The sequence below is a fragment of the Camelus bactrianus genome, chromosome 27, assembly GCF_048773025.1.
Source record: "Camelus bactrianus isolate YW-2024 breed Bactrian camel chromosome 27, ASM4877302v1, whole genome shotgun sequence".
In the NCBI taxonomy this organism is placed as follows: Eukaryota; Metazoa; Chordata; class Mammalia; order Artiodactyla; family Camelidae; genus Camelus; species Camelus bactrianus.
The window spans coordinates 26,997,288-27,022,504 of NC_133565.1; the positions used below are offsets into that span (position 1 = coordinate 26,997,288).

General features: G+C 42.5%; 1 protein-coding gene across 3 annotated transcripts in view; it reads left to right on the plus strand.

Annotated features, from left to right (window-relative positions):
• Positions 1 to 319: 319 nt before the first annotated feature.
• The window catches only part of PDE8A (phosphodiesterase 8A), a 117,652-nt gene continuing 92,754 nt past the window's right edge, over positions 320 to 25,217 (plus strand). Inside the window, exon 1 of one of the 3 annotated variants that reach the window (XM_010955119.3) lies at positions 320 to 986. Coding sequence is in view for 2 of the 3 variants with exons in the window: in XM_074354161.1 (XP_074210262.1) it covers positions 2,518 to 2,724 (207 nt within the window). In the remaining variant the exon portion in view is untranslated. Of the gene's footprint in view, positions 987 to 1,038; positions 2,725 to 25,217 lie in introns of those variants that run through there. The other 2 variants (XM_074354161.1, XM_074354160.1) reach the window with 2 other exon arrangements.

Consider the following 25,217-nt stretch of genomic DNA (forward strand, 5'->3'; position numbering starts at 1 on the left):
GGAAGGGGGTGGAGGGCGGCGGAGGGGGGGGGGATCAGGATCCTCACTCCTAATTAGAGCAGGGCTCAAGGATTTCCAAGGAGAAGCCAGGACACCGAGGTCCTGACTGCGAAGGTGGGGTGCCAAGAGGGCAGCCTGGAGCCCCAGAAGAAGGCAAGGTCACTGCTAGGGAGTCATCAAGGCCGACTTCTCAGTGAGCGGAGAGGGGAGGACAGAGCGCGTGAGATAGACTTTCAGGCACTCCGATGGTTCAGAGTATTTTCTTCATGAATTACTCTTCATTTAGAAGGGTCCAGATTCTGCCTGGAAAAATTACCTTCTAAAACCTGCAGAACAAATGCAGAAAACACTAAAATTTAGAATAACGGGTGATAGTTAAAATCTTTCAAGACATCGTCATTGAACTGTTGGTACTTTTATAAGGCAGCGGGGCATAAATATGATTATTGTTAAATGTGCTTAAACTTGATCATGTAAATCACGTGCCAGTGGTTTGGGCCAGGTCGGCTAGTAAAGAGGGCCAATAGCACAAAGCTGCTCTAGGGTTACCTGGGCTTTCTGCTCCGCCGCCCTTGGGAAACTGCCCGGTGCGCACCCGGGGTACACATCGCGGCTCAAGGGGCGCTTGGGCTGTGGATCTTAGGTTCCTCGGTGCCTTGAAGCCCGAGTCGCCGCAGGGAACCCGGAGCCTGAGCCTGTGCGGCAGTTCCAGCGCCACAGTAGGGACTCCAGCCCGGAGCATGCCTCCGGGTCTTTATAGTAGCCGGGCCCGAGTGGGGAGCGGCGGCATCTAAGGGTCGCTCCAGGGCCGCGCTAGGAAAGGTGTGGACGGCGGGAGAGGAAAGGGACCCGCCGCACCGGTGTCTCGGCGGACAGGGAGCCGCAGGGAGGGCAGGAGTGCGGGCGGGTCCGAGGTGGGCCGCTCCAGGGTACGTGATGGACACCCAGGGGCGCCACCCTCCAGCTGACGAGGGGAGGAGATCCAGGTACAGAGAGGCTAAGTGATTCGTCCAAGGTCACACAGCGGGCTGGCGGCGGTGTGTGTGTGTGTGCGGGGTGCAGTTCTGACAGCACGTCTGGGGGTAATCACAGGCCTCGCCCTGCACGGCAGACGCCTGGTTCAGCCCCCGCAAGCAAGCAGCCTTTGGGGTCTTGGGAGCCCCGTCCTTTGGTCAAGATGAGAGTAGGACGGCGCCCCCAACCTGTTACGAAATGTAGCTTTTCAGTATCCCAGCATCGCAGCCTCCCAGTCGCCAGTGCAGGCGGGCGTGGTGCTCCGGGTCTTGGCGCACGAGGGAGCGCACAGGACTGTGACCCCGGACAATAACGCCCAGCCTCCACCTGCCTGGGGTCCAGAGTGTGGGCGCCTCATTGCCCTGTCACCACCGCCCCAAACGAAGGCCCTTCCACCGGCCTCTTTAATAAATGAGAGAGCTCTAAGGCTTAGAGATAGGGAGCTGACAGAACTAATGCAGCTGCTAAGTTATGGAGTCAGGATTCGAACCCAGTGGTCTGTATTTTGGTAGCCCAAACCCCGAGGTCAGAGCCCACCGGCCCAGAGTGGCTGTGTGTGCCCTTGGGTAAGTCGCTTTTCTCAGGCAGGCAGCCGGGCCAAGAGCCCCTCCCGTCGTGGCCGCGCATGCTCAGTAGCTGGCGGCGCCGGGAGGAGGCGGCGGGCGCCCCAGCTGCTTTGCATTGACGCCAGCACCCACTGGAGGTCACCGCTGGGGGCTGGGCGCGGCGTGCTGCCGGCAAGACCGGGCCGGGAACGTGGAGCCGGAGCCGGAGCCGGAGCCGCAGCCGTAGCCGCAGCCGCGCTACCCGCGCAGCTCCCGGGTGAGCGCCGCCGCTTCAGCGCTTCTCGACGGCGCGGCCCCAAGTCCGGCTGAGGCCGACGCGGCCTCGCTGCCCCGACGGGCTTGCTCCAGACCCCACCCCTCAACGGCTAGAGAGTCTAGGCTAGCTTTCTGCGCCACCGGCGCTCGGACCAGGGGCGTTTATTCGCCGGGCGGCAGACGGAGCGGCGTGGGTGCCCGGGCCTGGGGAGGCGGCGGCAGCGCGGCGGAGCTGGAGCGAGCGCGGCGGGGAGCTCACCTCCCCCGGGGGGCGCACCGCCCCACGGCGAGGGCGGCGTCGCTCGCGCGGCGCGGACTCGCCCGCTCTCGGGTCGGGAGAGTGCAAATCTCCTCCCCTGAAATTCCCCGGAAGCGCGGCGCGGCCGAGGCGAGCGCGGCGATGTGAGGGAGGCGGCCGGCGGCTCCCGCCTCAGGAAGGGCATGTTCGGAGGGGCGGCCGTGGCGCGCCGCCCGCCCCAGCGCCCCCTCCCCACCACCGCCGCCGCCGCGCCCGCACCGCGATAAAAGGGGCGGCCGCACTTCCTGACGCGAGACCCGCGCTCGCCGCCGCCCGCCCAGGCGGCGATGACACGGCGCCCGCGGCGGCCCCGAGGCGCCGGGCGGGCCGTTTGCTGACCGGATCGCGGCTGCCCGCCAGCGTGTCCGCGGCGCCGCCGCCAGCATGGGCTGCGCCCCGAGCATCCACATTTCCGAAAGCCGGGCGGTGTACCACGGCGGCAAGGAGGCCGAGGACGCGCCGGGCCCCGCGGCGCCGCCGCTGCCGCCCGGCGGGCCGCGCCTCCCACCCGGCCAGAAGACGGCCGCCGCGGCCGGGTCCCGCGGCGCCAGCCTCGCGGAGTCTGAGCCTCGCGGCTGCAGCGGCAGTAAGGTAAGGGGCGCCGGGCGGGGGCTTCGGGGCTGCGGTCCGCGGTGACAGGCGGGGCTCCCTCTCGGGCCTCGGTGCCCTCTCGCCCGGTTTTGGCTGACTTTGACGGACGCCAGCAGACCGTCTTGCCGGGGCAGCGACCGGTGGAGGACCGACCCGGGTCCTGGGGACTCTGCGTAGTCGAGTTGTGGTTAGGACTCTTTCCGAACCTTGGTGTCGGTTCCTGGGACGCATCCGACGTCTCGAGCACTAGGGACCGCTGTGAACTTGACTGAGGCGCTTGAATCAATTCCCCACCAAACAGCGGGTACTGGGTAACCCGCAGGATATTCTGGCGCGCCTCTGAACGTGAAATCAGTGCGAACTTTGTTCTTTTGGTTCTCGTGGTGGAAAGGGAAGGGCGGCTGGCTCTGTGAAGCCGGGGTACTGGACCCTATCACCCTGTCGTGTTTTCCCTCTTTCAGGTTTGCACAAGCATGCAGTTGCAGTTTTCTGTTTTCTTCGGGACTATTAAAACATAATCTGGAACATCAGCTTTGCTTCATTGCACACGTATTTGAGGTTCACGTTTATTAGCATACATGTACTTAAAGCGTATGTAATTAGAAAATACTATCAGAGCAACGCGGTTTTTGAAGCATTCATCAGAACAAAGTTAATTTTTCATTAAGCAATCTTACTGAGACAATTTATTTTTTTAATCGCGTGTCTTCTCCAGCGCCCGTTCCTTTGGCTGTGTTTTGTCAAAGTTGCTGCTCTTAGTCTTTGCTAAAGTTTTCTAAAGGAAAAATACTTAAAAAAAAAAAAAAAAAGATTCATGAAGACAAACTGCAGTAGCTCTCCGGCTCTCTGATTTGAAATTTTAGAGCTGGAATTCATGCTTTTGTTTAAGTGTTATTACACTAGGGGGAAAAAATTTCTGTCAACATGGCCACATATTGAAGATCATCCCTTTCACTGTTGCTGTGTTTTGAAAGAGTCATTTGCAAAATTGTCTTGATTTTGCTTACTGAGGACTGCTAAATCTCCCAAATTTGAGAGAAATTGGTTTACTCTGTCTTAAATTCCTTAAGTCATTATATCTTTTCTATGTGAAATTTGAAAAGTCTTTTTCAGTGTTGCGTAACATAGTGAAGTGATTTCTCCCCCTCTCATACCCTGTCTGAAAATTCAACTTCATTCTGATTATCAGGATTTGGATTCCTTCTCCTACAGTCTTTGAAAAAACCTGTGGTAGTTTTAAACTATTAACCCAAGCTGATCTTAATATCCTTGTAATGCTTGTATAGTAAGCTACCTAATTGGCTTTTTAAAAAAGTGTTACGCAGGTAAAGTTGAATATGGAAGCTTTAACAGCTTTCAGGTTTTTGACCCCAATCTAATATTGGTTATCTTGCATTAATTTTAGTATTCAACTTTTGGTTCACTGAAGGAGCTCTTTCAGAAAGAGGCCCTTGTGTCTTATTGGCCTTTTTGTGGCAGCGTGGGTGTCCTAAATTCCCCCAGGTACGCATTCCCAGTGCCCCAACTTGGTCTTCTGCTATCCACACTGCCTGTGGGTCCCCTGAGTTTCTAAGTCTCCTGTATTCTGTCCCATTGTCTTGAGCTGGGGCCCAGAAAAATACATTCAGCATTTACAGTGCTTAATCCAGTGGCATGCGTACAGTAGGTACTAAATAAATGTTTGTTGAGTTTGATTTTTGTTAACGGAACGATAAAACTTTTTCAGTCACTGGAATTTGATGCCTTATAACCTTGAATATAGGCTTTAAGGTTACTTTCTCAGGAGGAGGAGTCAAAATATAAGTAACACCACAGTCACAGAAACAATAGCCCCATGCTTGTTATGCACGAGCTATACATGTTGGTACCACATCTCAGTTACAGATATTTGTAATTAGACATATCAGGTAATAGGCAGAGGTAAATACCAGCATTTTTTTTAGTTCAATATTTTTTCTTTAAGGGAATGAAGCTTTTGAAATTAAGATATTTAATATACTCCGGAAATTTAAAAATCCATGTTTAGAGAAGATAAGCTTTCAGCAATTTAGCAAAATCAAATTATTATATAATGAATTTGAGCTCCTTTATATTAACATGGCAAGATCCAATTTTAGTTCATTAAAAAATGTTTCTTCTTAAAAATATAATAAGTTAGCTTATCAAAGTGAATTCCAATCAGGAATCCGTTGGGGAAATTTTTGTATCTATAGCACAGAGTAAACACCAGTTCATCAGAATGCTTGGGAGGTTGGCGATGAATTGTATTTTCTGATTAATTAAGCAGTACACCCCCTACACTGTAGTGTATCCCATGTGTGTTCCATGAAGCAATTTGTGGACTGTTAACGGGTATTAAATGAAAAGGGGTCCATGGTCAAATTAGTTTGGGAAATACTGGCTCAGACTAAGTTTGGCAGATCTCTTTCATATAGAATTTGTCAGAAAATTTAATTTCCTAAAATACACTGTGAATCTCCAAGGGGTGGTTGGAGTGTGCAACATTCCCAAAACTTGTTTGATTATGGAGTCCGTTTACTGAAGTATATCTTAGGCAGGCCACATGTTAAGACATGATTCCTAACGTGAGATACCAATATTCAAAGTACAAGAAATATACTTAACAATAAAACTCAATAAACGTAATTTGCTGCTTAATGATTCCAAAGGTACTTTAGGATTTTGTACTACATTAGGCTGGGTCATCTTTATGAACTTATTTAAGTACTACTAAAAATACTCTGACTGTTTATTCATTTCAGGAGTTATGGTCTATGTGGTTACAGATAATGAATGCTGTGTTCGGTTTGAACACTTACAGTTTTGTTTTGTTTTTAATCAGGGTGTACTTTAACTGTAACATTTAATATTTTCTTGTCAGTCTTTAGATTTACTCTGTTTTCCCTTTCCTTAGCTAGGACTTGAGTTGCCCTTGAAAGATTTGAGTGTGGGGGCAGGAGTGTCAGAGGAGACCCTGTGCTCACCTCCCTCCCTTTCTGCAAACGCCCAGTGGCTGCAGTGATGGACGCCCTCCCCACCATGTGTCACTAATCAGCTCTGTGAGAGGGCAGTCAGGTCTGTTTTGTTCACAGCTGTGTCCCCCCACAAAGTAGGCCTTCCATAGACATTGGCTGAATTGGAGAATTGTGTGAGCCAGGCTGTAGAAGTGGAAAATCCAGCCGGCCCAGATAAAGGAGAAATAGAAACCAGTTTAAACTAGAGTGGAGACTGTAGAATTTAGATTGGATTTTTTGGAAGTCTCTGATATTGCTCTTTCAGAGCAATTTTATTTCAGAGCATTTGCATATGTTTCCACCCTGGTGAGCAGAGTAGATTTCCCTATAAAGATTTAAGGATTAGTGCAGCTGGGTGGGCCGCACACAACAGGTGACAGATATTAGCGTGGCCACATACTAACCTTTAACCTGGGGCTACTGCCTTCAGGGCTCGAAATTCTCTCAGGCCAACTCTCCGTTAGTTCCTTTGCTTCTGTCACCTTCTCTTCCTCCACCCAGTTTCTCTTACTTTCCACCACCTTTCCCTTCTTCCTAGTCTTCCTCCCTCCTTTTTCCTACCAGCCCACCATCTTCTACAAAACTGGTGAAGTTAACCACCCTAGTCATCCAAAGTTTAGTGACTTCTTAGTGTTTCCTAATTATGGAATAAACTTTTTTTTTTTTTTTTGCCTGGTTTTAATGTACAGAGTGCATTAACCAAATTTTTATATTTCCCTAAACAGAAGCAAATTTCTCTTTGTGTGTGACCTGACTGATTCCCCTCTCCCTCCCCATACCCTTGGTGGGTTATGTGGAATTACTGAAAGTTTCCCTCCAAAAGTGTAGTTAAGACCCAACTTTCTGTTCCTGAAATAAGTGACTATAATTTATCTCTGGAGCTCATGGGCTGTGAGTTCTCTTATCTTTCTGTTCCTATGCTTTTTGGTGTGTAAAATCTCATCATCTTGCCAGGTCTAGCTATAAAGATACTGCTTTATATCTTTTCCCATTCCTATTATACGCATAAATTACTTTGTATTATATGTTTTTTAGCACTTAATATCATTACCACCACAACTTGTGATTCTTAAGAGGGGTGTTGTGAATGTCACAAACCTGCCCTGGGCTGGCCTTGACCCACTCCTCGCTGAAGTGAGTGTTGGGTTGGGGCCTGTGGTAACTTGGGGCACAAATGTTCCTTGTGAAGTGGTTTATGACACTGGTTTTCCCTTGGACGGCTTGCCCGTTTGGATTGGGTTCTTCAGTAGGGGAAGGTTCATGATGTGAGGCCTCAGGGTGAGGCAGACATCTCAGAATAACCTAAAATGCCTTAGAGAACAGAATATTTTTAAAAATTAAAATAAAAAATCAAAGAACAGAGGGAGAAGTTGCTTAGGAAATGAGTAAGCTCCTGGTCTTGTCCAAAGTCAGTGGCTGTAGCCTGGTTTCTCACTCCAGCAAGGCAGTAGAAAGCTATGGTCTCTGAAGCTCTTAGAGTGCAGACTGTTTGTACTAGTAATAGCCCCCGTTCCTTGAATGCCTTCTATGCTGAAGGCACTGTGCTGGGTGCCTTACAGATGTTATCTCATTTCAACCCTGTGAGGTGGCTACTGTCATTTCCCTTTTGCAGATAAGGCACCAGAGGTTAGAAACTCACATGAGTGCATACAATTAAACTGGGATTCAAACCCATTGTTCCTGGTGCTCATCCCCCAGGTTGTTGCTCTCTTAACCCCGTCTCTATTCTCTAGCTTTTGGCTAGGATATGAATGTCGCAGGTCCACCTGGGTTTTAAGCAGGCATCCAAAATCTATGTTACTAAGATTTTGTTAAGTCTTGACTTACTGGGGAACCTGATTCCAGCCCTACCTTGGGCTTCCATGTTTGTGGACGTCGCAGCCGTATGTGGCCCTGTCCCAGTTATTTCCTGAAGTCAGGCATCTTGTGGGGCCCTCAAATCTGTCCTCTTTTTTCTCTGAAGGAGTACTTTCTCCTCCTTCTCAGGGTGCAGGTATCCTGGCTGGGCCAGGAGCTCCCTAGGAGCCAGTTCTTCCCTTCAGCCTTCACCCAAGTGCAACACCCCTGTCCCCTTCTGCCCCCCAGTTCTGCACACACATCCTCCCAGGGTTGGGTCCAGATATCTTTCTTGAGCCCCTGGCTGTACTTGCACTCTCTCTTCCCTGCTCTTGGGACCTTCCCCTGCAGCCCTTGTGGGCTGGGATTTCTGTCTCAAGCCTCCTGCCAGATTATAGGCCACTGCCAGACTGGGTCCTAGTTTCATTACAGTTCCCAAAGTGGTTGGCACACTAAGTAAGTGTTTGGATAAATATACCAGTCTCTAAGGCTGAAAGGGCTTTCTTTTATTCATATTTCATGGATCTATCTCTCCTGTTTAAGTTTAACAAAAATTATTGGGGTATGCTGTATGAGTTTTAACAAAAAGGCAGAATACCCTGAAGCCAGTGATTAATCTGTAGGGTAATTAGTAAAGCTTTTGCCTCTCATTTTGGCCATGTTAGGGTTGAGCAATGTTCCTGGGTCCCCTCCTCCTGTTCTACTTTTGTTCTGCTCTGTGAGAAGAGCTGCAGAGTATCTTGTCAGAGAGCTGTTTTGATAAGTTATATATTGCAGTTTCTTAGCTGCCGGCCTCATACACAGTGTGCCCATCTACACAGGCAGGAAGGATGTCACAGATTTCCCCGAACTTGAGGATGGCCTCAGAGAACTCAGTGAGGGCGACTTGCCACTGCTTTTATTCTGTGTGGGCTGGAACACACCTTCAGTCTGTTGAATTCATGCTCATTTGCTGTCTGTGAGTCTCCCTTCCATGTCCTGCTAGTGAGTCGGGCAGCCGCTTCAGCAGCTCACTCTGCTCGTGGGACAGCCAGAGGGCTGGTGGCCCCTCAGCACTTTCCCTGTGGTCTTCAAATGTTTGCAGTTGACAGCAGCTGCCCAGTGAGGTGTGTTTGAAAGAATATAGGAGGAGAGCCAGAGGTGGTCATTTTAAGTTCAGCACCACGAGGTACTGCCTGTGTGATATTTGGCAAGTTTTGATCCTATGTTTCCTCAAGCATAAAATGAGACTCAAATACCTGGGTTTTACTGAGGATCACTTAAGCTAATCTGTGTGAAAGAATTTTGTGAACTCCAGAGTGCTAGCACATGTAAGGATTGTTCTTCTTCTTTTGATTACCTTTTTCAAAGGCAAACGTTGCTCAAATCTGCTTATTTTTTTTTTTAAAACAAATCTCTTCCTTTTTAAAATGTGTTTTTGTCTTTTCTCTAATACTTTATTGTGAAAAGTTTCAAACATACAGCAAAGTTAAAAGAATTATCACATGCATACCTACCATCTAGATTCTCCAGTTAACGTTTTCCTGTATTGGCTTTACCTCATGTCTCCATCACTTTATCCACCCAGAAGTCCGTTTTATTTTTGGATTAATTTCAAAGTAGGTTCTACACCTCAGTATATTTAACTCCTAAACATTTCAGTATGCATATCACTTACTAGAGTTCAAGATTTGTTTCCTTTTTTGAGGGGGCAGGGACAAATCTGTATACCCATGTAATACAAATCTTTGTCAGGATACAGAATATTACCATCACCCCAGAAGGTTCTCTGTGCTCCTTCTCCATTCCTAACCCCACCTGCTGACAACCATGGTTCTGTTTTTTTTCCCCATTATAAATTTATTTTTGCCTATTTGAGGCTTCCTATAAATAGAATTTTAAAGAGTGTATTCTTTTGTGTAAGGCTTTCACTCAGCACAGTATTTTTGAGATTCATCTATGTTGCACGAATCAGTAGGTTGTTTTTTTTTTTTTTCTGAGTTGTATCCTGTTGTGTGACTAGATCACAATTCACTTATTCATTCTGTTGTTGATGGAGAGTAGGGCTGCTTCTGATTTTGGACTATTAAGAATATGCTATGAATATTCTAGTATAAATTATTTTGTGCACATATGCTTTTATTTCTCTTGGGTAAATACCAAGAAGTGGAGTTGTTGGGTCATAGGATAGCTATTATGTTTAGCTTTTTAAGAAACTGACCTTTTCCCAAGGTTACACAGTTCCACATTCCTGCCAACAGTGTACAATAAAAGTTCGGTTGGTCCATATCCTTGCCACAGTTTGGTGTTATCAGTCATTCTGGTGGATGTGTAGTGGTATCTCCCTGTGGTTTTGATTTACATTTCCTTGATGGCTAATAATTTTGAGTATGTTTTCATGTTTCTATTGGTCATTTATATAACTTCCTTTTTGAAGTTTTTAACACTTTTTTATGAAAAGGAAATATAAATATTGTCATGATCTCTGGGTAGGGAAGGACTTATGAAACAAGTTATACAAAGCATTTACCATAAAGGAAAGAGTTGATAAATTCAACCAAGTTAAAATAAGGAACTTCTCATCAAAAGAAAAGAAAGGAAACCATAAACTGAAAGAAGATATTTGCAACATATAATACCAATAAAGAACTAGTACTCAGAACAGATATAGAACTCCGACCAGTCAGTAAGAAAAAGACAGTCCAGTTGAAAAATAGGCAAAGACTTGGACAGACAGGTCATTAAAGAGGAAACCAAATGGCCAATAAATGTATGAAAAGATGTCATTCTCACTGAGGAAATACAAAATAAAACCACAGTGAAATAACATAATAAAACCACAGTGAAATAACTTTATATCCACCAAATTGGCAAGTGTTTAAAAGCCTAACAATGCTTTGAGGAACTCTTCAACACTGTAAGTAAAAGTGCAAATTGGTTCAACTACTTGGACAACCATTGTCATTACCAAGTAGAGTTAGACATGTGACCCAGTGACCTGATAGTTTCAATCCTAGAAACACATGTGTATTGAAAACATGTGCAAGAATGTTCATAGGAGCATTGCTTTTAATAGCAATTTTTTGATAAAACTCAAATATTCCTTAGCAACATAATGGATGAATAAGTGTGACAAGCAGAAGAATGCTTTTCAGCTTTGAAACTGAATGGTTTATAGCTATAAATATCAATATTGATCAGTCTCAAAAACAATGTTGAGAGAAAGAAGTTATAGAAGAATCCATAACATGTAATTTTTTAAACTTAAGGTTTAATAGCTAAACAACAAACTTGTGGGAATATATGTAATCTACACATACACATAGATATTAAAACTATAAACAAAACCAAAGAAATAATCACTATAAAATTCAGTTGGACAGAGAAGATTTATTTTACAGACTGAAATGATTAGCAAGCTAATGTTGAGTGCCTAGTACAGAGGATATAGGAGCAATAGGAGCAGGCCCTGCCCTCAAGGCACAAATAGTCCTCTCTGGAAAGGTGGGGCCGGCCTCTGACCTGGACCTGAATGAGAGGCTAATGCCTGAGGGATGGTGTGGGTGTTCAGAGAATAGGCAGGAGCTTGGTCTGGATTGATTGTAAGGTGCAGAGAGAGGAAGGGAGGGAGGGGTTTGGCCTGGGCTAAGATGAGGAGGCCTAGAGAGGTAGAGAATGGGGGATGTATGTGGGGCGGGGGTACTGGCTTGTTCCGCAGACTGTGAGCAAGTTGACCAGGGATAGGAGGCAAGGCCTGAAAGCCAGGTTGAGGAGTTTGAAGTCCGTCCTGTAAACCTCAGAGAACTTTCATTTTCAGCAGGGTAGTTACAGGATAAACATATTTTATGAAAATTAAGTTTTAGGAGGAAATTGCAGTGGGTGGGGTGAGGAAAAGTTAGAGGTGGGGCACTACCTAGGGGGCTATTGTGGTTCAGGCACCAGGTATGACCAGGTATAATAACTACTTAGTGCAGTGGTTTGGGAGAGGAGGGAATGAGCAAAGGAAAAGCTGACAGGCTAGGGAACAGAGTGGATTTGGGGAGTGAGGGATGAGGGAAGTGGAGGATGACTCAGAGGTTGGGGTTTACCAGCTTAGAAGGACTGTGATAACATGCCACAATTTGTAGAGTGCTTTAGAGTTGACCAACTGCTATTTTTATACATCATCTCATTTGATGTTCCCCAAACTGCTGTGAGGTAGGAAGGATTTTATTTTCCCTGTTGAAGACCTAAATGAAGCAGACATTTAAAGAGATCAAATGACTTGCCCAAGTGTATGGTGACCACTTTCAGAAGCAGGTTCAGTATAATAGCATAGGATAGAAGCCAGAGGAAAGAGAGGTTAGGGAGTTTTTTTTTAAAAAAAGCCTTTCTCTTGGTTCTGGATTTATTTTGTAAAAACAAACTTTTATTACTTTTTCCTCATTACAAAAGTAATGTTCATTTTAGAAAACTTGAAAAATACAGAAAAGGACAAGGATCACTTAAATTGCACAATCAGGAGATAGTGTCTCAAAATAATGGTATGTTTCCTTCCATCCATGTAGATTACTTTAAATAGCTGTTATTAAAAACTATTTTTAAAATAGTTTTATTCTTTTAGTTCTAGGAAACATTTAGGTGTTATTTCTTCAAATGTTGTCCCCGCTTCCATTTCCTCACTTCCCTTCTGCAGCTTTTTCCAAGTGATAGGATTTAGGTACATCTTGATCTGTCCTCTGTATCTCTTCACTTTTCTTTTACTTCCCAGAGATTGTGTTTCTTTTATTTTCCAGAGATTGTGCTATCTCTGTCTGGGAGGGTTCTTTAATCTATACTCTTAGCTCACTGATTCATTCCTCAGGGTCTACTTAGCTGTCTAGCCCATTGAGTTTTAAAACTGGATGGTTTCTGTGTTCAAGATTTATGATGTGTTCTCTTTGTAACTTGCTTATTCATGGTTTTTTTGTTTGGTGTAGCATACTTCCTTACCTTTTTGAGGATATTAATCATATGCACTTTAAAGTCCTATTCTGATTGCTGTTTATTTAAAACTTTTTTTTGAGGTATAAATACAGTTAGAAAAGTATATGTAATCTTAATGTTTACAGCTTGATAAAATTTTACCCATATTTGCTGCATATAACGACCACCCATATCAAGACAGAATACTTCCAGCACTCCAGAAGACTGCCTTGTGGCTGTTGACTTTTTTTTTTAAGTATTTTTAACCTTTTATTGTGAAAAATCTTAAATATACAGCATTCTTTTTAAAAATTGCCAATTTATGGGGTTTTTAAAAAATATTTTATTGCATTATTTAATTACTTTATTTTGGCAGGGTTGGGGAGGTAATTAGGTTTATTTATTTTTAGAGGAGGTATTGGGGATTGAACCCAGGACCTTGTGCATGCTAAGCATGCACTCTACCATTTGAGCTACATCCCACCCCTCTATACAGCATTCTTGAAGGAATTTTGCAGTGAACCCTTGTACACCCAAACTCTTGTATTTTATAGTAGCATTTTACCGTACTTGCTTTATCACATACAGTCAGCCCTCTGTATCCAAGGATTCTACATCCGGGGATTCAACCAATGGGGGTGGGGGAGGGATCCAGAAAGTTCCAAAAAGCAAACCTTGAATTTGCAATGTGATCGCATATATTTACATGGCATTTACATTGTATTTACAGCAATTTACATAACATTTACATTGTATTAGGTACTATAAGTAATCTAGAGATGATTTGAAGTATACAGGAGGATGTGCTTAGGTTATATGCAAATAATATGTCATTTTATATAAGTAACTTGAGCATCCTCGGATTTTGGTATCTGAGGGAGTCTTGGAACCAAAGCCCTGCAGATACCAAGGGACAACTGTATATCTGTCTATTGTTCTGGCCATCTCCTTTTTCTTTTCATTTTAAAGTAATTGCAGACATCAGCACACTTCACCTAAAATATTGCAGCATGCATATCACTAGAGTTCAATATTTAGTTTTTTTTTTTTTTGAGGTAGAATTTACATGCAATGAAATGCACAAATATTTATTGTACAAAGGCTGAATTTTGACAAATACACAATTTACCTGTATAATCCAAACCTCTATCAAGGTATAGAACATTATCAGCATTCCAGAAAGTTCCCTTATGCTCCTTCCCAGGTATCCCAGCAACTATCTTCTAATTTTTTCCCATCATAGATTTGCTTTGTCTGTTTTAGAACTTCATGAAAGTGGAATTATATACTATATACTCTTTTATTTATTTATTTTGGGGTTTTTTTTGGGGGGGATGGTAATTAGGTTTTACTTATTTATTCATTGGAGGTACTAGGGACTGAACTCAGGACCTCCTGCATGCTAAGCACGCACTCGACCACTGAGCTATACCCTCCCCTTGTATATACTCTTTTATGTAACACTTTTTGCACTCACTATTAAGTTTTTGAGATTCATCTATGTTTCATATATGAGTAGTTCCTAGTATGATGACTGTTAACTTTTAAAAACTCATGATGTGTCTTGTTAAATTGCCTTCCAGAAAGATGTGGTCAAATTTTAAGATTACAGGAGCGTATGAAAGTGCTTGTTATGCTTCTGACAATCTGATTGTGAAAGTCGTGTTTTATTGGTCTATTAATTATAATTTATTTTCATTTTTGTTGCCTTTTTCTTTTCCAAATGTGTTTTGGAAATTTGAACTTTCTCTTCAGTGATTATTGCTTATGTATATTGCCTATTTCTCTGTTTGGGTTTTAGAGTTAAATTTCATTTATAAGAGCTTTTTAATATGTTCGGGAATTAAGTTTTGATATCTCAAGTTTATTGCAAATCTTCTCTCTAGTCTCTTTTTTTAATTGGATGTAAAAAATAATAATTGGATGTATTTTTAAATTGTAGACATTTTATATTTTATGAAATCCAATCTAGCACTCTTCCTTTTTTTATTTATTGATCGACACTTGGGTTGCTTCTACCTCTGGGTTATTGTGAATAATGCTACATACAACATGGGTGTACATACCTCTTTGAACCCCTGCTTTCAGTCCTTTTGGATATATATACACCCAGAAGTGGAATCAGTGGATCACATGGTAATTCTGTTGTCAATTTTTTGAGGAACCACCCATAAGTACATAGTGTTTTGCAATGGGCTTTTTTTAGCCAATAATCTACACATTTCCATTTCAGTGATTTGTTTTATCTTCTCTAATACCTGTATCATACCATACCAATATCCCGTGATCCTAGAAATGACCCCTACATTGCATCCGCTTGTTACAACCCTTGCCTTGCTTTTAACCTAGTACATCCCCTCTCCTTTTTTTAAATTACACTGACTTGTTTAAGAGACCTGACCACATATTTTGTCCCAATTTCTGACTTCATCTTACTGCTTCCTTGGGGTGTCATTTAGCTTTCCCTCTATCTGCTGTATTTCCTATAAACTAAAAGTTGTATCCAAAATAGATTGAAGTTAAATGTTTTGGTTTAGAAAACATCATTGGTGATTCACGAATCAAATCAGAAGACACACGATATCTGATTGACCCAGCATTACAGATGCTCAGATTGACCACTAGGCTGGGATGATGAGAGTCTGATCCTTCCACTAGAACCATTAGGTTCTCCTCATGACTGGAAAGGACCCTGTGGCACTTTGGGCCCTATACAGATGTTTAATTCACCATAGGCTGTTCATCTAAGGCTTTCTCTTTCTCTTTCTTTTTTTTTTTTCTTTCTCTCTCTCTCTTTTTTTTTAGAACCAATTGATAATTATTATCTAAAGTGATAGTTTTGATTAAAGTTAATGAATGATGTTTCCTAATTCAGTTTACTTTTCTACATGCAATAGTTTGCATTCTTCTGTACAGTGGAAGTTTCCTTCATCATTTGGGCCTAGAGCTTTTTGATTACTATGAAGTATAGTTCCTACTGGAAAGGCAGTTATAAGTGATTAATTTCCCCCTTTAGCAGTTTTTATGCTAAGGAGTTGTTGCCTCAAATGGTAATGAATGTGTTGGGTTTCTTAATATCACTTTTTAAACTGTAATCGTGGATATATGGGTCTTCATTGGTTACATGTGTTTGGATCTGTTATAGTCTTTTTCTTCCTTCCTTTCTTTCTTGACTGAAATTATAATACCTTTGGCCAGTGGGGACTCCTACAAAGTGTGACTCCTGTATCCTTTTGACATGATTCTTTTAATCTTTGAAAGAACAACCAGTTGTCCCAGGCTCAGCTTGTACCTTCCTTGTCCCAGACCAGCAATAAGCCTTTTCTCCAAGGCGTGCTGGTCCTCTTAGTGGGAAATGGTGTTGGAAACTATAACCTAGGTTCTAGGAGTACTCATTATTCCAGGAATTACATTGTTTTGGAGCCATTTTGATGGATAGACCTAGAAAATGTATACATTAAAAAACCCCAAACTTTGCAATTCAGATGTATTTTTAACTTAGATTTAGTAATTCAGTGTTTTAATTTGTTTCTTATAATTGTATCCTTCTTCTCTAACAGTGATAATTTTTATTTTTCTTCCTGTATTTTAAGCTTATGTCCTATCCATCTAGATATATAATAAAGTATTCATTCATATGTTTTTGAATTTTTTGTTTTGTTTATTTAATTTCAACATCTGGCTTTTAAAATTTGGTATTTATTTTGGTTATATGGTGTGAGGTAAAGATCTTACTCTCCAAAGCTAGTTATTATTCCATCTTTTAGGTGAATAATTCTTTTTATTTCCTACTGGTTTATACTTTCACCTTTATCATATCTTTGTGTTGTCTATTTTTGGTTATCTATTCTTGCTTGTACTGTTACTACACTGATTTCATTTTTACAGCTTTCTATGTTTTCATAGTGTCTGATAAGGTTAATCTTTTTCCTCATTATGCCCCATTAAAAAAAAAAAAACTTCCTGAACCCATTCTTGTCTATTCTTCTATGTCAGTTTTAGAATTATTCTTTCCTACCTTCAGATTTTGGGGACATTTTGATTGTATTGAAGTTAAATCCCCTGTTATTTGGAAGAAGTGATAGCTTTATAGGATTCTTCCATCCATGAATGTGAGTTTATTCTTCATATATTTTATTTTATATGTTTTTCATATGGGTCTCTTTTCTTTTCAGTATAATTCTCTTGTAGCCAGAATCTTTTTTGTTGTTGTTAAATCTTTTAACTAATTATTTCAATTAGACAAAATATGTTGATGTTACTGAATTCAATAAACATTGTTATAGTTTCTCAGTTCATTGTCTTTTCATTATTGTGAAATAGATAAATCTTAAATGTGTAATGTCTTGTATTTTTGAGAGAAATGTTTTCATTATTAGCTGAGTGATGGTTTTGAGTTTTCCTTTCCAAAAGTAATACGTTTAATCTCTGTTTTCTTATTGAATTGCTTTGGAGTTTGAGAACATTGTTAAATAATAATAGTGTTAGTGTGCATCTTTGTTTTATCCTGATTTTAATAGTAATGTGTTCAGTTCTTCACCCTGAAGTGTGTTACTGGCTGTTGGTTTTAAGACAATGTCCTTTGAAGGGGAAGAGCATAGCTCAGAGGTGGAGTGCGGGGTTAAGCATGTAAGGTCCTGGGTTTAATCCCCATTACCTCTGTTAAAAAACAAACAAACAAACAAAAAACACACACAAACCTAATTAACCCCTCCACAAAAACCAAAACCAAAAAAAAAAGACAGTATGCTTTGATATGCTTTATTATATTAAGGAAATAGCTTTCTAGGTTCCTGTTTTCTGTGTGTCTTTTGAAATCTCAAATGTCAGATTTTATTACACCCCACTCTTTTGGAAACATCTAATGAGATAATCACATGCTTTTTCTTGGAATTATTGATGTGACATGGACTAGTTTGATTTTTGATATTTAAAAAAGTTTCCATTTCTAAAATAAGTTCTGCTTGCTTGATAGGATTTAAAAAAAAATTTTTAAATATACTATTGAATTCAGTTTATAATAATTTGAAATACAGTTTTCTTTTCTATATTCATGAGTTGAGAGCAAAATCATCTACAGTTTCATACCCTAGCCATAAACTTTTAATATTTTATATTAATTTGTATATAATATAATTAGTAATTGTTTGCATTCTTTTTTCTTATGCATGTGTAGGAAATTTTAAGTAAAAAATTTTAAATGTAAATTTTAAACAGATACTTTGTATAGTTTTATATCCTGACTTTTAAATTTAATAATAGATTGCAACTAGAGTCCTTCCTTGGTATCCATGGGAAATTGGTTCCAGGAACCCCAGCGAACACCAAAATCTGTGGATGCTCCAGTCCTTTACATAAAATGCTGTAGTACGGTGGGCCCTCCATATGTGTGGGTTCTGCATCCGGGGATACAGAGAGCCAACTGTATTTTCCAATGTCCTTAAACTTTCTTCAAAACATAATTTATATGACAGTACTAATGCTGTCATGTACATCTTCTTACCTAAGCCTTTATGCATAGCTGTGATCATTTTCATAGAATTTATTCTTAGAAAGAATCTATTTTTAAGGCTTGTTTTACAAACAATTCTGTTAGGACAAGTTTTCTAACATTTTGGGCAGTCTATAATGAAAAGCATTATATTTTATTTAAACTTTATTTATGAACTTGGCTTAGATAAGTTACATTTACTTACTGAAATATTTCATTTTCTTAGAATTTTATTCCTTAATGGGACCTTTAACTTTACCATATCCAACTTCCTCATTTTACAGAGGAGAAAATTGCAAAGTATACTCTTGTCTAGCGGTTTTATTGTATCAGAAGCAATAAAGAAATTGAACACTTGGAATTTGAGATATCACTTAGGTATCAGAATTTGGATATCATTAGTGGGGTTGCTTGGTTACTGCTAAATGGTTCTGTTTTCATTTTAAAGCCATGTACAGATACCTGTTTTTTTCTTCTCAGTTTGTGTAACCCATACATTTAGAGTTGGAGTTGGCATTCAGTGAACCTTTATTATTTATGTAGTCATTCACTAAATATTTGACCAGCTTCCTTAGCTGCCCTAACATTTTTAGATAAAAGCAGGAAGTCCTGTTGCTTTTTCCTCCCCAAGCCTTTATTCCATGTCTTTTGTTATTCTAGTGTTAAGCAGGGTCTTGAAAAGCCAGACTCCCAAGTGAGGTGAGCTGCAGTGAAGCTTCACCTGGGATGAAGCACGAGGTCTGCCTGGCACTGCAGTCCAGCAAAGGCTCAGAACACCCTCGTGGGGATAACTGATAGTTGACAATACGAGCAGACATACGCTTGGTTTTAATACTGACGAAAATCGGTACTTCTATTAGATCCTAATCTCTACAGTGAGATTAGTTTTCAGAGACTGTGTTGGAAAGGGTTTTAGAGCCCTTCTAGTCTCACTTCGCCCCCATTGTAGGAATTCCCTCGTCAACTTCTATCTACACACAGGACTCTGGTTTGGTAAGATTGTGTGATAGAGAGGTCAGTGATTCTTTTTTAATGGAGGTACTGGGCATCAAACCCAGAACTTCGTGCATGCTAAGCACGCACTCTACCGCTCAGCTGTACCCGCCCCCACTTATTCTTTACTGGACAACGAAATATTGGATCACAGCTGCACTAGGCATTTGCAGGTAATGTGAGATGAGTAAGAGGTAGCCTCCCCTTGTAGATGATACATTCACTAGGGAATAGGCTTGCCTCTAATTGTATGTGTCTCCCTGACCCTTAGTCTCCAGTGCTTGTTCAGAAGTCTGAGCATGCCGTTGCTGTGATGTAGTCAAAGAGGGCAGGGGAATTGGAATCAGACTTGGGGTTGAATTCTGGCTGTGGTACTTACTTAATTGTGAGCCACAGTTCCTTGTATGTAAATTGAGCAAATGAGAGAAGCCGTGGAACGATACCTGTCATGCACCATAGACGTGACAGACTTTTCTTGTTTCTCTTTGCTTATTGATCAGAATTGTGTTTTCTCACCAGTGGGTTAGGAGAGAAGGAAGCTCTATTACAATCCTTTCCTTGCTGCTGAATATACTGATAATGGAAAAATAAACAGGGGTTCAGTGGTTTTCTGGCCTGTAAACTAAAAACAGTGTTCAGTGCCAAAAGCTGTGTTTGTCTTGAGAGGCCAAGAATATTTCTGCAATGTAGGACAGCTTCAGATCCCACATGGATCTCTTGGGTAATCACACAATTTTGGTTTAGGTTCACTTGTTTGTAAGGCTAGCTTTGCTACCATGTCAAGTTTGTGTACTGTGCTCAGTTTCTGCTGGAGTAAAATAATGTAGGCCGACTGGAGGTGGGCTCTGGCCAGGGCTGGTGGGAACTGAACTCGTTCTTCCAGTGAGCAGGCACTGGCCAGCTGGAGCGGCGTGCCTGCCCCGTCGCCAGGCTCTGGAAGGCCCTGTGAACGCGGCATCACGCAGGGCCCTGGCTCTGCCCCGCCGGGCTGCTTTGGAGTCAGCAGCTTTCTCACTGGTGGCCTGAGGGCTTTGCCCCTCTCCCAGTGTGCTCAGCCTTCTCTGCTACTGTAGAGTCAGGTTACTAAAATTATCTGCCTTCTTATTACTTCTACCTCACAAGGAGAAACATTGTCTTCAGACCTTATTTCTCTAGTTCCCAGATAAGCAGAACCCACGTGCAGACGTCCAGGAGATCTGCTGCCTTACAAACAGAGGTTCAGAGGAGGCTCAGAGTGATCAAATGCAGACCTGATTACACCATTCCCTGCTTCAAACACTCTGTGGCTCCCCATTGCCAGGTTCAGACTCCTTTCCATGGCCTCACAGCCCAGCCTGATGCGGCTCCTGCCCCCTTCTCTGTCTTCACCTCTTGCCTTACACACCAAATGCTTCAGGTACTTCTACTGCCAGTACCTTAAAGACCTCTGGGCTTTTGCCTCTGCAGTTTCCATGCAAGCACTCTGCTGAGAATTTCTTCCCAACTTCAGCAGAAATAGCAAAAGAACTTTGGTGAAGGTAGATCTGTAAGAATGAAGTAGGTAATTGCTAGAGGAAGTATCTTACGTCTGGAACAAATCCCCTCAGATTTTTGTTTGTGAAATTCCATTACCAAAAAAAAAAAAAAAAAAAGAAAAGAAAAAAAGGAGGCAAGACTAAGCTAGGATGAAGGGTTCAAACTGTCAAGATCATACCTGCTCAGAAGATGGAGAGATCCTTATAGGCTGCTCTGGGACGTGTGTACCCTCCTGGCTGTTTCGCTGTGGCCCTGAGGACCCAAGGAGTTGAAGGAGGTTGGAGAGAATAGATATCCTAGGGACCAAAGGAGCATGCTTGTGGCTGATACAGCTTCTCCTTGCTCACCCCCCGAAGGGGTCTGAGGCTGCTGAAGTGGTCTCTCCTTGGTGGGCACCTGAATAAGTCGTCCCTTCGTTACAAATGAAAGAGCATCTGGGTTTGATGGTGCCCTGCTGAGCGTCAGGTTGTGTGGGACAAACATGCTTTTCTGTGGTCATCTTGGCACCAGTTTCACCTGGCTTGTTCCACCTTGACTTGCTGAAACCTGGACATCAACTAAGATTAACAAAATGTAACAATAAAACCATCATGTAATGAATGTTTACATACCAGGCACTGGTCAAAGTACTTTACATGTATTTACTAATTATTCCTTAAGAAAACCCAGTGGGCTTGGTGTTACCCTAAAGGCTCACCTTTAAGAGTAAGAAAACTGAGGCAAGTGGGAGGTTTACCAACTTCCCCAAGATTTCCAAGTGAGCAACCAGCAGCCTTTGGATTCAAACCCAGTACCCTGGTTTCTGAGTCCATACTGGACTTTCCTACTTCTGTATTTTTCATTTTACTTTTGGAGATTTATGAGATGTTACTAGTTTTTTCATTTGTCTTTTTTGGGACAGTTTTCCTGATTATATTGGTCAGGATTCTTTTGATTACAAGTGACAATCTAAACCAATCTAAACTAGCTGGGGCCAAAAGTGAAATTTGTGGGCCACTATAGCCTGGTTTACAGAACCAGACCATGGGAAGGACAAGGATATGCCAGCCTCTGGGCCAAATGAAACCAGGACTCTTCTCCATCTTTCCCTCTCACATGGTGTCATCTCCATTTTCTTGGGCTGCTTTTTTCTGCTCAGCAAGAAACAGTGCCCACCATGTCTCCTGGTCTCACATTTCATAGCTTCATCATTGGAGAGGGACTATCCTGTTCCTTTAATTCCAACTCAAAAGTCCTTGGGAAGGACTAAGACGGGCCTGGCTTGGAACACCTGCCTACCTGGTGGCCGGTGGTGGCTTCTGTGACGAGCAACAACCATCACAGAAGAGGGCAGTTGGATGGGGAGGAGCAGCTTTCAGAGGAAGGGAGGGTGTTGGTCAGACAGAACAATAGCTGCCCCTGCACTGGGGTTCACCCCTAGCCCCCAAGTGTTTCTCAGCTTAAGAATTAATACCACTTTTATTGTAATGAGGATTATTGTTCCTAATTCTGACTCTGAGGCAGTTTGCGTTCTCAGTTATCAGAGAAACTTTCCAATAATCCTTTTTGCTAGGAAAGTGGATAATAGCTTGTGGGAAGGGCTTCCCAGTTGACGTTTTTCCTTACTTGTGCATCCTGCCTAAAAGATGCTTAGTGACACTATATTGCTCATTACTTCTCTTTTTTTATCCAGTGCTTTCACAGTTATTACTTGCTTTCAATTCTGTTTTTTCATTCCAGTGGTAAGATCTTTGCATCCTATGTTTTTCGTGTTTCTGTTTGGTCAGCTAACTGTATCTTTGACAAGTCATCCAACCTTGTGTGCCTTAATTTCTTCACCTGTTAGGATGGGCCGACTATTGTAACAAACCCCAAAATACACAAAATTATCAACCTTGGTAGAAGTTGCTCAGTCATGTAAAGTTTAAATAGGTGTTCTCGATCCATGGAGGACTCTTCTCTAAGTGGTGGTGCAGGGACCAAGGCTCCTTCCATCTTGTGGCTCTGCCATCTTCAACATGTGGTTCCCAAAGTCACCTTGCATGTCTATACAGACAAGCTTGCAGAAGGGGAAAGAGCATGAAGGTGAGAGGTTTTTAGGGACCAGACCTGGACATAGTCCATGTCAGTTTGTTCCATTGGCCACTTGGGCACCCGTAGCTTCACTGGAGGCTGGGAAGTATGATCTGCCTATACCTGTTCATGCCCAGGAGGGAGAAGAACTGGGTTTGAGCAGCCAGCCAGTCTCTGCGATACCTCTTTGGTAACTTTGTAAGTCTTCCTTTTTCCCCTCTCCCATGCATAGCAGTTGTGCAGTTTGGGTGGGATTGAGCCCACCCCTGGCTCCAGGGTGGTCCCTCATGTCTTTATTGCCATACTTAAGCATTCAGTAGTAGCTACATAACCCAGGCCTAAGTCAGGCAGGACATAAAGTCCCCTGGTCCCAATGACCAGTTCAGAGGCACACATGTGATATAAACTGTCTCAGTTAGACTGTGAAATGGTTGGGGGTAGATGTGTGCCCCCACCCCAAACCCCCAGTGAAGACAAAGCCCGCTCCTGGGCGAGAACAAGCTCAGAGAATTGCAGAGTCATGGAGCCGGAGTCCTACTGAGCTTCTCCTGAAGCTCAAAACATCTCACCCTGGACTTCGCATTTGCATGAGTTGATAAATTCATTTTCTCACACAATAATTTGAGGTTAATTTTCCTTGCAGCCAGAAGCATCCTGACTGTGATAGAACTTAGGAAATGGAAGGGGAGCAGAAGAAGAGAAAGGATAGAGCCTGGATCTCTAAGTTCTGCTTTGGTTTGTTGATACCATGTCTGTGATGTTTCTTCAGAAACCTGAACACTCAAGCAGGGTCTGAATAGATAGTACCCTTGTTTGACTTCCCAGTTTCCTGGAATTACAGCTGAGATAACTAAGTCTTTTCACATTCTTCTTTTTTCTAGCTTGAGACAGTGGTTTCTTTCTGGATTGAATGTTTCATTGAAGAATAAATTAGGACGTTTTGTTTGTCTTCTACCAAAGTGAGTGGACATAGTTCATATCCTTTCTTTTCCCATGCTTCATTTTAGCAACTTCTCTGAAGTTTGCCTTTCCATCAAGAAAGTATACAGAATAAATATATCATACAAATTGCAGGATACATTTGGTTTATAGCTGGATATTATCTCTATATTACACAGGCTTCCTTTATTTCTTGAGTTGGAATGTTCCAAACCCTTTTGGAATTTGAACAGTTTGTCAAATTTACTGATTTTTTTAATAGCACCTCCATCTTGGGAAAAAAAATGCCACATGGTGTTCCTGAAGGAACGTTTGAGAGAATTATGTGGTATTCAGTAAAGCAATTGGAAATAACCTTTAAGTATTTAGGAATACTAAATACTTAAAGTTCAAGAAACTAATTTGCACAGCCAGAAGCTGTTAGCTCAGCACACAGACACCTCATGCTGCTGTGGTGACAAATGTAAACCCTGAAGGCCCACCCTGACTCATTCCTCTCAGAGTGTGGGGAACAGTGGAGGGCGGACAACCTCATCAGTAGAACTGCCCTCCATTGCTTGTTTCAAAAAAGATTTGAGGTGAAAAATACTTACTGTAGGATTAAAAAAGCGAACAGATAAGAGAATTGGGCCCACGGGAACACAGGGGTAGACTCATCACTTGAGTCAGGTGTCAGGTCATATGTGATAATGCTTGCCACAGGGACTTGCATGGTTGCCAGGGAGCTGGGTCACACATTTGGCTCTGAGCTTCCACAGCGTCCACAAATAGGAAAATAGTTCCAGAATTCCTGAGATTTAACAGAAGCTAATGACTCAGTAGAAGTGTAGCTTCTGAGCCCAGGCCTAAAGAAATCAGTCTCCTGGGCACTTCTAAAGGAACAAGGCTCTCAACAATGTTCCCACAGTAAATGTGGTGGTGAGTGTCCCTTAGTGCAAGCTGAGGTCACAGTGCTGGATGTGGAATCCAAGTCAGGCCAAAGTAAGTGGGCCCAGGCACCCTGATAATTTGATTTAGGAGTTAAAATTTAGTCTGGGAGAATGATACATTACCAGTTTTAAATCTTGGCTAATTTTATTTACATTTATTTGATTAGAAGTGAAGACCAATCTTTTTCCAAATTCTTATCAACCATTTGTAATTTCTCTTTCGTATATTGTTTGTTACTTTGACCATTTCCTATTAGAGAACTGGAGGGGTTTTTTTATTTGTATGGAATTTAAAAAAATTAAGAATGTTGTTAGTCCATTTGTCATTTATGGTAAATAACTTTTTGACCCTAATTTGCCTTTTAAATTGCTTATGATAAACCTTTCTGGATTGCTTATTGGAACGGGACAAGCGATTATGCTGGGAGTGGGAGCATGGGGTTAGGGAAGCTGGCTTGAGGAGGGGACCATCTGGAATAGTCCCTACCAGGAAGGGAGAAGGAGTGGTCATGGAAAGCGCCCTGGGCAGCACTTGGCACCCCGCTGCTGTTTGATGACATGCGTTTATCTGCCACTCTGCAAGGTTGTGTGACTCTGCAGCAGTGTTAGGCTGCTCTTGTGTGTGTGGGCATGAGCTGGACAGTTGGGCTGATCTGGAATTGAAGTTTTGCTTTTCTCAGAATGTCCCCTAGCTATTGACAAGGCAGACAAGGGAGCAAGAGTTTGGGTTTGACAGAAGTAGCAGACACAAGAAGAGGCCTTGGAGTCTAGGAGGACAGCTGAGATAAGGCCTGGTAGTCT